Consider the following 14,887-nt stretch of genomic DNA (forward strand, 5'->3'; position numbering starts at 1 on the left):
AACTAAAACTAAAAACAAAATTACAATTAAACATATATATAAAAATAAATACAAATAAGATTTATCTAAACATATATTATGATTGTAGGTAGATGAATCAGAACATTTAAAAACTATATAAAAAAACTATATTTTATAATTTGTGTTTGAAAAGGTATTGTAATTTGTAACATAATTTCTTAAACTATATTAAACTCAATTTATTCAAGAAAATTTGGAAATATTTTTTGAAAATGAGTATAATATATTAGATTGTGTTGTATTATATCAATAAGTGACAATGACTGTAGGAGAAGCTAAAAGGTCTTTTAGTAATTTTAAATTTTAAGTTGGAGTATATTCACAATAAAAACACGGCAACAATAAAATCTGGGCTAAAAATGATCAATTGACTTCTTCTATCGATTTAAAACACAAATTGGCTTCAAAAATACATTTGATGAAAATGTTGTTACTGAATTTCCTTGACTCAAATCATGTATAATAAAATGTTAAATTACATACATCACTTAATACTTAGAAGCCAAATTATAATATACTTATGTTTTTTTCTTTTTCGCGAAAATTCTTAAATCCGATTATGAAACAATTAACAAGAAGAAAATTATAATAGAGATAAATGTTAACAGTATTAAACAGATGATTATTATAATATACGTTTATTTTATTTTACACAGATAACATAAGTCAGTATGTAATGTATGTTTAAACATAATAATAAACTGATGTTTATAGTAAAAACAAGTACATTTTTCATAAAATAAAAAATCTTAAGCTATCACTAGTATTTTCAGATAGATTTAAATTTACATTGAGTGTTTTTATTTCTCGTGTGTTCGTAGTATATCTTTCCTAAATGTCTTCGCAGCCAATAAAAAAAATAGCTTGAGAACGTAAACATTTGCAAGACAACTGTCGATAAGTTGCACGGAGGAAAAATAACTTTTCTGAAAATATTGATACTGTGCTTTGGAGCGTAACATGAACACATATATATGTACTGTATACTGAAGGATTGCTACGAATTGTTTTGTCTGAACAAAGAAAACCGAAATGTTATTCATCTGAACAAATAAAAAATGTCCCGTATGTTGTTATTTTACTTTCGTAAAAATAAAGCTTACATTTTCTTATACTTTATAACAGCAGTGGATACCCGACGGTAAACACTTATGTTATTATCCGTCTCAACTTAGTCCAATTGCTTTGGAAAATGTTTAATGATTTACATGGTACATTAGCAAAATATTATTTTTAATAGGAAAACTTTAATGGAAATTGGTTGAAAAATGCGTTTGCCGTATTTGATAAGAGGTTCAGTGATAGTAAATTAGGTAGGTATTTTTGGGCGTATACATGTATATCATAATATAGGGACGTTAGTTATGGCAAAAGTGGTTGAAATTCCTTTATAAACTCAGAGTACAAGAGTATAGATAAAGTAAATGGAATCCTTGACCTAATGATTATTTGATAGTAGTTAATTATAATAATAATAATTTTTTTTTTTTTGTATTTGTACGCATATACTTAAATTTTAAATGTATAAACAAGATAATGGCATTAAAATAATTCTAGCACACAGAGAAAAAACAGAATGATAATAATTACATCATCATTTAGATTAAAACTAATAAGTAATATCGAGGAAAAAAATGAATTTTTCACAAAAGTATAAACATAACCGAAAAATCTTCATTTACACATCAATAAATAATAATAACGAAACATAATCAACGTTTTCAAATATAATAACTTTTGTCATTTATTCGTTATTTAATTTAACACAATTATAATACACTTATTTTTTTTATACATGAGTATATCAACATGACGTTCGATTTTAACTTTAAAGCTTGGTGCTCTACAAATGTTTGTTTTCCATTAATGTGAAAACAACAGTAAAGCAACCTACTCTCCGCGACACTAATTCCAACTACATATTAATTAACGTTTATTAATTAATATTAATTGTTCGATCGCGTCTTGATTATAATAGAATAATATAATGTTAAAAATTAAATAATTAAGAGTAAAAACAATATAAAACATAAAAGATAAAAAAATAATAATAATACGTTAAATAGGGTAAAAAAAATATATAGTATTAATCGTCATATTTGTATACGATTAGCTCAGATAACCACAAGTAGTCAACTACATAATATTATAATATAGTAGTAATCTTTGATAGATTTTTAAAATTATCGTTTGAAATTTAATATTCCTTAGTGGAATGATAGGAATTAAAAAACCTTTTATCGAAAAATTAAGTAAGACTAGTGAATGTCATGAACGGTTTTCTTTTGAGAAAAGAATGTTAAATTTACATAAAAAAGAATCAAGGAAATCGCCTTGTTTTGAACACTAATTTGACATCTACAGGTTACAGATTCTGAACATAGATGGTCTGCACTTCAGCGCCGTTGTACGATAATTTGCTGTCTCGCTATTTAGATGAACGATCGTTAAACATCTAAATCAAATCGAGAGCTCAACTGTCAAAATGTGGTAACCCTCCGGAGCTTTAAGCTGAGGTTGGACCTTCTTTTGGGCTTGTTTTTTTGTAAAAGGCTGTCAGTGGATTGATAGTCATCCAACGGGTAGTCCACAAACCCACTCTCGGGTCTGAACAACGGTAACGCATCTGAGTCGGGTTGCAACTCAAACCATCGAGACAACTTGGAACCTGGACTCAGCTGTAGGGGAAAAACAAAAATAAACCAAATAAATAAATATATTTCACTAAAAACTATATGTTAAAGTATACGATTATATAAGGAAACAACCCTGCAGTTTCAATTGAAAGCGCGATACGTATGATTTGTGTATTAGGGGACCTATACTTGTGGGCTATATTCACATGTTATACAAAAATCGTTTTATAATTCTACGCAATGCAAGGTATTTATTAAATAAAAAATGCACACTCTGCGTCTCTGCAGTAGGAGGAATATTATACATTATACTAGATATGTATATGCGTAAAATAAAAACAGGAATAAGAATACTTCGAAATAGCCGAGTCATTTGATTTCACTCGACAAGAACGTATAGAAACCATAAAATTTCAATGAACGGCTTCAAAATCAATATTTTACGATATGCCTATTTTAATGAGATAACGATAATGGGAAAATACAATTATATGTGTTTATACACATTTATGGGATGAGCGGCATTTAATTAAAATGCAATTTTAGCTTTTTTAAAAACCGAAAATGCTAAGTTTAGAAATTCGGAATTTATTTTTTTTCTATAATAAAACACTCTCACACACACATAACTCTATTTATATTTATGAGCTTACCTCAAGCTAAATAAACATCAAAAAATTAAAAAGGTAACTGGAAAGCTGTCCGCAGTCAAACAAATACCTATATTGTACTTACCTATGTGTTTTCATTCAAAAATGTTTGTATAAAGTACAATTCAAATTAAAAAAAAAAAATAGGAATATAATATGAATACATCATATTTTGTGGATTTGAATAAAAAAAATACAACAATACAAATATTAAATTTATTTAAAAAATAATGTACTCTTCATTTCATATTCATAATCATATACATGGCTTAACATAGGTAATAACAACAATACAATTCCAATAAGATTAAAACATTAATAAAATAGTCAGTCTGTCGTAGAGTACATATTATGACTTTATTTGATAGTAGTTCGTACAAACATTGACGACACGTTATATTATACCAATAATATTATTATAAAGCCTCGAATACCGTCAACTGATGAACAAACCATTTGTTGAAGTGTATTTCGTAAAATATCTCATACATTATAACTAGGTACTAATCTTGGTTTACCATATTCCAGACATTTTCGATTTCGTACTATATATAAGAAGTAAGTAAATATGCCATACGTTTTTAATAGTATAATATTATAATGCTATGCCATTAAATATTGATCGACTCGACTCTGTCGATGGGCATTCGTAAACGGCATAAAAAAATATATGAAAATAGACAGTGATCAGAACCCAGACGTCCCGAAAATAGTATAATATTATAATATAGTAGGTATAGTAAAATCAAATAATATAATTTCAACATAACAAAACTAAAACAAACAATTGATAATTCATTTTTGTATCAAAATATTTTTTTATTTTATGTTATATTATAAAAATTCAACAGTCACGAATTGGCATAGCGGGAAATAGTAATAATAATATATTATGATACATAACAAAAACGCAATATCGGTTTCGTCGGAGTAATAATAATATAATATCGTCGACGACGACGTTACAAAACGTTTTCGCGACCGAATAAATATTATAATAATTACTATAATGTCACGTTTGAAGTCTTATGACCGTAATAATAATAATAATAATATTAATATATTATTATACAGTCCCGTGAAAATCGACGTTGCCGACATCCCGTTCACATACACATATTATGTAAACATTTAACATATACATACGCATATAAATATATATATACACACATACAGAGTGATTTTTTTTGATTATTGATCATTCATTGTTTCAAAAACAAAAATTTTCAAAAAAAAATTATATTTTTACCATTTTTTATCAATGTCATTTTTTTTAAGTTTTTACTTCTTGTATGATAACATACATTTTTAATTTCATATTCTAAAGCAGAATATTACTCGCTGTATTTTTATATCTAGAGATTAAAATGTTGTTCCATTACTCCGCTTGTCTAAATACTTATAATAACCCATAAATTATTATTCGTCAAAAATTTGATTTTTACACCGAAATACTCCGGATAATATTTTGCTTAGGAATATAAAATTAAATTATAACCATAAAAACTAGTAAAAAAATCATTTTTCATAACATTTTAGTCTTTTTATTACTCACAGTTGTGTAAAAAAAATATTTTCATAAACGTTAATTGTTTTTGAAATTATGAGTGGTTTGCTATAAAAAAAAATCAACGGGTGTATACATATATACATAACCAACTGCTTACGTGATAAACGATAATATCTGACCTAAACTCAATGTGGTTTATTGCATTTTTGTACGCGTAAGAGTAGACGTGAATATGCATACACACATTATATATATATATATAATATTGCACTCGGCCGGTGAAAAAAACACAGTTACAACGTGCGCGGATTTCCCGGACCGATCTATTTCGTGGTGTGCCGGGCCCAGGTGGTCCTGTGAACTTGGCTCATCAGATTGCTTTTGTTGGGCACCTTTTCGCTGGTCGACCTCGTTATCGGGCCGTTGCCCACCACGGACGCGGTCTTTTTAGCGGCCGCTCGGCTGGCACCACTGCCCGGCGACGACGACGACGACGACGACACTTTTAGCAACGATTTTTGCTGCTTGCCGGGCGGCGGCGGCGATAGCACCGTTGACGGTTCCGGCGGTTCGGGGTGGTGCGGCGACGGCGGTGACGGTTCGCTGGCGGTACGGTCGTCGACCACCACCACAGTCACCTGCCGGTCGTCCGACAGTGGCTTGATGATGCCGTCGTTCGTGGTGCCGCAACAGTCGACGCCAGACGTGGACCGGCCGGCCACTGGTGACGCCGAGTATGACGACTGCGACAACGGCCTGCAGTTGATGTGCGTTGGCGACGTGGACGGCTGTTGCTGGTGCGCGGACGGCGCGTACAGGTGTGGCTGGTACGCCGCGGGTCGCTGTTGTTGGTACGGGCCCGCGGCGGACGCATTGTTCGCCGCTATCGTGCCGGTCAGCGACTGGAGCCGCTGCAACAGCTGCGCTTGAAACTGTTGGTCGACCGTCGGCGCGGGCTGACTGAAGTTGAAGTCGAAGTTCATAGGCATGTGGTACGCCGGGGCCCTGTGCCGAGGCGATGGCGGCGGCAATTCCGGCAGGTAAGACGCCGGTGCGGACGATGGCGTCGGCAAGTCGCACATCATGGGATGCTGTGGGTACGCACCAAACAACAAAAACAAAAATTACGACTTGTGACGGACGTCTGTGTAAAACTAATAATATAAATAATAATAATAATAATAATAACAATAATTTAATAATAATATATTATAATCTACTTAATTTACAACAACAAAAACAATAACAAAACACTAAATTATTATTATAAAATATATTAATAGAATGCGTTAAAATACAAAACTCAACGTACCGGACGTCCAGGATATCCTGGGCAGATATTTATTATATATGTCAATTTATCGGAAAACGGTTAAGTACATCAAATGGTGTGATCAATCAGCTGCGTTAGAAAAAAAACATTGAACCGTGTCAAAAAACAACAGCAACAGCAACAAACAACAAACAATAAAACATCTGCAACGCGTTACAAAGAGTTGGAGCGTATTATATCATATAAGGTAGGTAAACTAAAACACGATTCTCTATAATAATATTAATATACTGTTAGTCGAAAGACGCGCCGCGTGACTGCACGCGTTATGTTACGTTATACACACCCACACAAATCATACGCACGCGCGTCCAAACATGTTAGTAGCTTCCAACTGCAAAAATGAATAATTATAATAGCGCCGATAACACGGCTAGGTATATTGGTTAACCATGGCGGGAACACGGTCAAACATATTATAATCAAAATCGCGTAGGCACACTTACCGGGGGAAGCGAATGATGTTGCATTTCACTTCTGATCCTTTCCTGGTCGTGCAGCAATGACACCAACGAGGCGATATGATCCAGCAGTTCCTTGTTGTGCACCAAAAGTTGGTGTGTTCTCGCCTGCAAAAAAACGCAAATCAAGTTATAGAATGTGTTTTATTTTTATTATTAGTAGTAGTTTAATAGTAATGGTGGCTGCACAGAGCTGAAAACGCTAAACAAATCGTAAACAACAGCGATTGGGTCTGATGGCAGTGGAAACGGGACATAGAAAAATCATCAACGATGAGTGAACAAAGCGACTAATACCTGACGTGCATTTCTGGGTCAACCAAACAAACTTACTACTATATGATGGGGCATGGGTGAGTTTATATCCACAGATTTGCGTGGGTGGCGAATTCAGATCGTGTGTAATACGGAATGGCGATAGAAGGTGCAGAACATATGTCTTTCTTTGGAAGCAGCCGATTGGAAAATAAATGCGTGGAGTTGCAGTTGTGTAAAATAGCTAAATAGCTAGGAGGAATAGAAAGAAGCAAAACAATACGCTTTTATGCACAAACACATTAAGGCTACCTAAGGGTAAACTTGTAGTATTGTAAATTTGGTGAATGGTAAAAAATCGTAAATTTATGAAATTTATGTTAATAAAAGATGACGGCCCAGCGGGAAAGCAAAGTAAAGTTCTCCCACTGGTCGGCGATTTCACGATAAAAAAAAATAATGATTAAGTAGTAGTAGTTGTATCATCGTTGAAACTACGTACGGTCGACCACGTTGGCCGACGTCTAGTCGCGTTAATTATAGCACAGTTGGTTCACGCTAATAATGCATTATTATTATTATAGCCAAGACGAGACCGCCGTACGGAACTACAAATTAATGAATTTTCTCAAAACTACAGACTATACAGTATACACTATACACTATACACGCGGTATGAGATTAATATTTGAATATTATATATATACACACACTACACACACGACATTTACCTAGTGGTTTTATAAATAGTATTTGATCTCCACGTGAACCTTGAAAAAGTGTACCAAGTAGATAATAAAATATGATTATTACCATTAAGGAAATAACAATCAAGATCAGCTATTAAATAATATAAACATTCAAAGTACCATCACTGAAAAGACGACACATTATTTTTTCCCTAATGAGTTTTACTTAGCATTACAATAATATTAGTTTATATCGTCAAATGCAGTATTGTTGTTTATAATATAAAGCAGAATGTGTTTTGAATTTGGCATGTGATCAGAAATTGAGAAATTTTGCGAAATTTATTGCGATCGTTTGAAACAAGTGCCAAAATATCAACCGTGCATTTAACAACTATATATGGTATCAAATCATTTGATTTTATTATGTTGTATGGTAGCAGGTCCATTTTTATATAGTGACTGATGTAATTTACCTGAGCTTCCATCCTGGCGGTGGTTTCGGCCGCCAACTGGTCCCTGAGCATGTGCACTTGAGCCACTGCAGCTTGTGTCTGATGCGTTTGCTGGTCTAGTTGCTGGCGTAATAATTGCATTTCATGTTGTACGCTCAAAGAGGACAACGGGACACCGTCGCCTTTTGATGATTCAGTCATTGGGGAGCTAAATACTTCACTGCCGTTCTGTGCGGAATAAAAAAAAAGATAAATTGATAACCGAATCATGTACAAAATTAATATCTATAGAATACCATTGGCGAGGAACGTCTGTGGTTGACTGACGAAGCCGATGGCGGTGGAATGATATCTAGTCGTAAAGGACGTTGTGTGTCATTGGGGCCTCCGTCCCTTCTAGCTCCGTCCAATGATGAAACAGAATCGTTTCCGACAGATGTTTCCAGTCTACCTTGGTTTTCGAATGTGTCTAAAATTATAAATACAGTATGATATAATTATACATATAATACAAATTCCTAACAATAAAATTCAGTTTACATAAAACTATTCATATAGGTTAATATTATTTCCATAATATTAAGACTTATTACTATATCCAGTAAATTTATTTGTATATATTTTACTTCTATTTTGAATATTATAAAATTATGTGTTCAAAAGTTAATAATTATTTATCAATTTAAGCCTCAATGACTGGAAACAACCAAACAATCTTATAAAATAGTAACTAGTTATAAAAATTAAAATATAATATTGCCAAGTGCCAATATAATAATAATATATTTTTTCACAATGGCAGTAAAATTTGTTCCAAAAAGAAAAAATGATTTTAATAATAATAACCCAGTATATCCCACGGCTGGTCCAACGAGGTATAGTTGTATAAGCTGTACATTCGGTCTGCACGGCGTAAATTTAAAACATTGCACAACTGAAGTAGGTTTTATGTCACAACGGTGACGTCGAGTCATATGTGCGGGGCAAAGAGCCAATTAGTTTGACGTCAAATAGTCAGGGACTAGAATAGAACAGTTTGCTGCCCACGTGCCATTCGGATGGAGAGGGGAAAGGAAAAAATCAGATCCCATACAACTGGCACGGGGCTAAAGAAAAATAAAGAATAGTAAAAACTAAAAAGTATAATGTTGTATACGTTTGTGTACTGAAATTTTTTACATCACTGCAGTGTGCGCGCTACCATTTCGCTGTTATCCGCTCGTTAACCGGCGCGACAGAGGTTTGTTTCTTCCCGTCTTTTCCGGTTCACGGTTGGCTCGAAATGACAAATTAGAAATATATCATTGTTCAAATAACGGCTTATCGATAGTTATGACAATGAACACAACATTATGTAACATTGTAAAAGAGTATTATCGCGACAATAAATTATGGGTTTGGAGTGAGGAAGGGAGGGAAACTTTTTCTGATAGCGCGTGTTTACTCGAGTGTTGATACAATTAATATAGGTAGGTATGCGATTCAATCTAGTTTTGAGAGTGCGTGTGCGTTTTTGACGACGTAAACAACTTTACGATAACAACTTATCAACGTTGTAGTTGAGCTTATCGACTTCGTTACTCGATCCGCTTAGTAAAAGTAGTTGTTTCAATATGTTACTGTAAGATCAATTCGAAAACAAATCTACACGTAAGTCTTGATTATAGTAAACCGTCTAATGCCGTACGCCATAATGCACAGTTAGAAAAGATATAAACTGATGGGAGGTATTAATCCATCCTCTTCCCTTACACAAACACACAAACACAGACCTCTATTTTTTCTAAAAACTTATATTGATTTGATTATTGAATCCGCGTTTTTAACGAAAATTTTAATTAATAAATAATCTACTATAATAAGATCAAAAATAGAATAATATTATGTGATACTTAATAATAATTAAAAACATACGAAAAAAATATTATTGTGATTTATTGATAAATATTATTGTTATACGCTGTAAATGAATAGCCGCTCACTAGTGTTTATTCTGAACTATTGTTTAAGTATTTCTAAGTATAAAACTATATAGACGACATTATTATCTATTATAATTATATTATTATACATTTAATATTGATATCGGTACAAGTAATATATTATAAAATGTTGTGAACGTCACAGGCGCAAAAGTAAAAAACGAACGACCCAAGATTATTATTTCAAGTCCTTGCCAATGAGATGTACGCGTACATCTAGAAAGGGTGGAAAGAGTGAACTATATAGTATATATTATATTATACGTCTATATATATCGTTTTACGTGACATAACGACTGCACAAGTCATCGTCAATCTGGCCGGGTGCGTCAACTAGTTATTTTTCTAATTTTTAATTTCCCCAGACGACGCGGTTGTTAGTCGACGATACCTCCTTTCTCTTAACGGTGTTTTCGCGTATGGACGATCATCTACGACTGATTTGATGCGCACAAAACTCATGATAAAATCATATAATTATATGACTCGGTATCTCTACCGGTTCCAGACCGGAATGAACACTACTACGCTGCTGCCGCTGCACGACAACATAAACGTAGTTACAAAACGGCAGCGATTGAGGCTTGTGGAGGTGGGTTTGAGGGATCATAAACTGAGTGCTTATTCACACTTCATCATGTCGTTCAAGTTGAAATGTATTCAATATCAGAAAGTAACTCGTGTTATCAATAGCGTCTTGGACGTAGCACGCCAAAAAACTCGATTATACGATGCTATGTGATTGTATAATATTATACAATATATAGAGCGTTGAATATAAATGGTGGATTTGGGACAAAATTATACGATTAAAAAGGAAAAAGTCTATTCGACCAGTTTTCGATGATTAGGCTGCTTTGTAGTAAAAGTGTAATGTGTAATATTTGTTATATTTAATTGTTGTATTTTTTTTTCGAATAACAACCAATATAGAAATTAAACATTTTTGTCTCGATTTAAAAAAATGATTTTGACTTATTAACTCATTAACGTCATCTAATAAATTACGTTATTATTCATCAATAGACATATTGTATATGTTTCATAATATTGAGGTTGTATTATATAATATTGTGCTGTGCTCTTTTCCCGCTAAATCGCGCACAAAAGCCACATACAACAATAGTTTTATAAACCACGATCGCACACACTGTATATACAGCCAAACTTATTCTTTATCTCACGTCAAAGGCTTCAAATTCTATTCTCATACATGTACTTACTACTTAATTATATTGAAATTATTGAGGTTTTTAAATCGAAATTCGGACGACCAGTAGGTAAAATTCTGTTTTTGAGTTACTTTAACATAATATGATTGTATCAAGGAAAATATATGACCTGGTAAGCGTATAGTTAGTGAATGCGCACAATAATAATAATAGGAATATATCATTTCATCCGGACCGCCACCGCGTACATGAAAAGTGTGTGTGAAAAATCCTCCACACGCCGCAGACCACGTTACGTTTATAATAATTATCATCATTGTTGCGTATTTTATATAGATAATAATAATAAAATGTACAATAACGGCCTCTGTTGTACCATACTCGTGTTTTACCTGAGCCGATTGTTTTCGCCGACCGGGGAACAAAGAGCCACCGGTCGGCACGTTGTAATAAATTAGACGGATCCGTCGTGCACAAAAGTCACCATTGTGTGGCATAGTCGTCGTCGGATCGCCCGTGATACCCAGGCCGGTTTTGCGGCGGCACTTATTATTATTACTATTATTTTATACGCGGTCGTTGGTGTAGCCGCGCGAACCCGCCACCGCCGCCGAGGCCGAGTGTACCGCGATCGCACGATTTATCATTATCATTTTAATATTATTATCGTTGAGCGGGGCGAGAGAAGAAAAACGTCGACGACAAATCGTCCGTGTGCCATCGGGTCGTGGCCCGAGACCACCGAATATAGCGGCGCGGAAAAGTGAAGGCCCGCCGAGGAAACACGCGCGTTTGGCAACCGTCACGAGAATGTGATTCTTTTATACCTCGTCGGCCGGTGACAGACGTCAACTTTTATGAAGGATTTGCGTGTGTGTTAAAGTCCGGCAGGTCGGCTGGTGCTAAGCCAAAATACATCCAATTCCAAGTGAAGGCTATATAGTACATATACATTGATAACGCGCACCGTATTTTTGGTATTTTTTTTTCCAAATTCGGAGCTCAGTGGCGATCGACATTTCACCGATTTACACTCAAAAATAGTCGGTCATTCTATCGCGGTCGATTGCTGTGTTCCATTGCGGCCCAGTACCTACTATACGCGAGATTATTAATGTCTCATCCTCGTCATGATTACGAGTCAACGGTCCACGAGTTAACGATAATGGCTATTCTTTCCTTCTCGTTGCAATAGCCTACGGTAATAATTTCTAAACAACATTGTCGAGTAATTATTGAAATAATTGTTATCAAAAACGATTCTTGGCATCAAGTCGTATGTTTAATTTGAACCTGAAATTGTTAAAGAAATATTTGCTCGTTAAAACCATAAGAATGACGCGTATATTTTGATTTTTCAAGAAATGACATTAGTTTTCTACGAAAAAATGCAAAAAGATAAAATTTCTCGATAAACGTCGTGACGTAAGAACTTTCAAATTGATTTTTCTCGTAATACTTTTATTTATAAATAGTTTCAATACAAACCAAGTACCGACAAACCGTCTGTTGAGAGAAAATAAAAATATTTTCAGTATTATACTTAAACATCATTCTACTTATACTCCAAATATTTGTATACAAACACAGCCAATATGTAAAAAGGAATTGTTTCCAAGAATATTCTAAAATATATTTTATTGTATAATTCTATAATGTTATTCAATTTTAATAATATAATTGCGTTGCCTGTTTGTCCAAATATTTGAAACTATACAAACAAGACAATTTTATATTAATAATTTATTCTACTTCACGATCGATAACATATCACACACAGTATCTCTAATTATTATTCCTTGTAAATGAAGTTTTTTCTAAAAATTAAGAAATAAATTACAATTTATATTACTGAATTCATAAAATAGCATTAGTACAAATATAATGTTACTTGAGAATTTTCAATGATATACTTTGTAGTTGGTTGAATTGTGTTAATAACATTAAATATTATACCATTAAACTATATCATAAAATATATTTTGTTACAACTCCCATTATATTATATATATTACAGTTATCACTTATCATACTACCCTAATGTTAAAATAAAAGCAATTCATCCGACAGAAACTCGTCTATAAAGATTAAGAGTGATGAAATATGAGATTTAAAATATATTATACAATTTAATGGCTTGCACATCTTAAAATTAAATTGTAATTTATGAAGACTTACACATTTGATAATTAATTAAATTCCAGAGGCAGGAGGAATATAATAGAGATATATAATATTTTATCTACATTCGTTTTTAATTATGTTTTCTTTATAATGATAATTACCATCTGTATAGATGGATACAATAAGAAAAAAAAGAAAATACGTATGACTACAGTGAAACCCTCGAATACCAGACACTCTCGGTGATCGAAAAATTGCATTCACAGTTTGGAGGTGTTTGCTATTTAGATGGAATAAATATTTGAAATTCATAAATAATTAAAGTGTAAGATGAGAACATACGCATTAAGTTAAATTAAATTATACATAATTTTATTTTTTAATTTAATTACAAATTATCTAGATTTAATATTGATGGTCATTAAAATCAAAAAATGTACCTGATACATACACAACCTGACACATATTCAATTTCGTGAGAAAAAATAAGTCAGCTTGATCTGTTTATGATTTTACTGACTGTACAATATTGTGAATAAGTTAATTTACCAAGGTTACATTATAAGAAAAAATAGAACTAGTAACTACCTCTACTAACGAAATATAACCTATAAAATGTTCAGTACAGTAGCTAATGGATCCCGTACTTATAATCTAAAATTTCGAAGTTTCTATTTCCTCGAGCCAGTTTAGTTTCATTAATGAATGATTTGTGTTTTATTATACGGGTATCGTGCGCATCAGCAACCAGTTTATTATCATTATATCTACTGTGAGCACATTTTACTGATACCGTTTTGTCATTATTTTTAAATTAAGATTTATATACATTTCCACTACTCGGAGGGTCCGCTATTAGGAGGTTTCCCCATTGAAAAGTAGTAAAAATGTCCCTATTTGCGAAAAATCCGTCTGTTATCAAGAAGTTATCACTATTAGGAATTTTCCATCAGAAAAGGTTTCACTGTATTTTGTTGATAGAAGAACGATTGATAACATTAGCAATTTTTAATTAATTAGTTAGTATTTATTTTATTTTATTACTTAGTTAAAATAAATATTTACAGTATATACTTAACTATATTGTATTGTCTACTTAGAGCTAGTAGGGTATTTTTAAGCATATATGGATGCCCCAACTTAAAACAAATAAAAATCATTAAACAATATTATTTTTGTTATTTCAAATTTAAGTTTTGGATATTAATTTAGTAAAATTTTCTTTATTGTACTATATTTAAAGTAGTACATCTATTATTTATTTTATGATTTTTAGGAAGGATACCGAAACGAATTTTTGTCTATTTAAAAATTAAAATTATTTTTATATTTCTAAACTATTCGCCAGAATAAATTGTTTGTAATTAAAACAACTATTCATTAATATCATTCAGATTTTCCTTTAATATTCATTTTTTAATTGTATAAGTCAGTGTATAATAATTATATAAAATTTATTTTTCAACGGGTTTATTGGAGAGGTAATCCAATAAACGCCTTATAAAAAACTATTTCGTAGTACCATTAGTAACATAGTTGGATGTTGGAAATGCTATTATACTACAAACAATTGTCTAAAATACGCCACTGTATAGTAGT

At 32.5% G+C, this 14,887-nt stretch overlaps 1 protein-coding gene across 3 annotated transcripts in view; it reads right to left on the bottom strand.

Annotated features, from left to right (window-relative positions):
- Window positions 1–3,508: 3,508 nt before the first annotated feature.
- Window positions 3,509–14,887, bottom strand: part of LOC132928490 (carboxyl-terminal PDZ ligand of neuronal nitric oxide synthase protein) — a 57,752-nt gene continuing 46,373 nt past the window's right edge. For all 3 annotated transcript variants that reach the window (XM_060993190.1, XM_060993192.1, XM_060993191.1), the window contains 4 exons: window positions 8,307–8,479; window positions 8,032–8,238; window positions 6,597–6,719; window positions 3,509–5,908 (listed from right to left, as the gene is read on the bottom strand). In XM_060993190.1, the coding sequence (XP_060849173.1) occupies window positions 5,141–5,908; window positions 6,597–6,719; window positions 8,032–8,238; window positions 8,307–8,479 (1,271 nt within the window). In that variant the 3' untranslated portion in view covers window positions 3,509–5,140. The remainder of the gene's footprint in view (window positions 5,909–6,596; window positions 6,720–8,031; window positions 8,239–8,306; window positions 8,480–14,887) is intronic.

The sequence above is a fragment of the Rhopalosiphum padi genome, chromosome 4 (genome assembly GCF_020882245.1).
Source record: "Rhopalosiphum padi isolate XX-2018 chromosome 4, ASM2088224v1, whole genome shotgun sequence".
Lineage (NCBI taxonomy): Eukaryota > Metazoa > Arthropoda > Insecta > Hemiptera > Aphididae > Rhopalosiphum > Rhopalosiphum padi.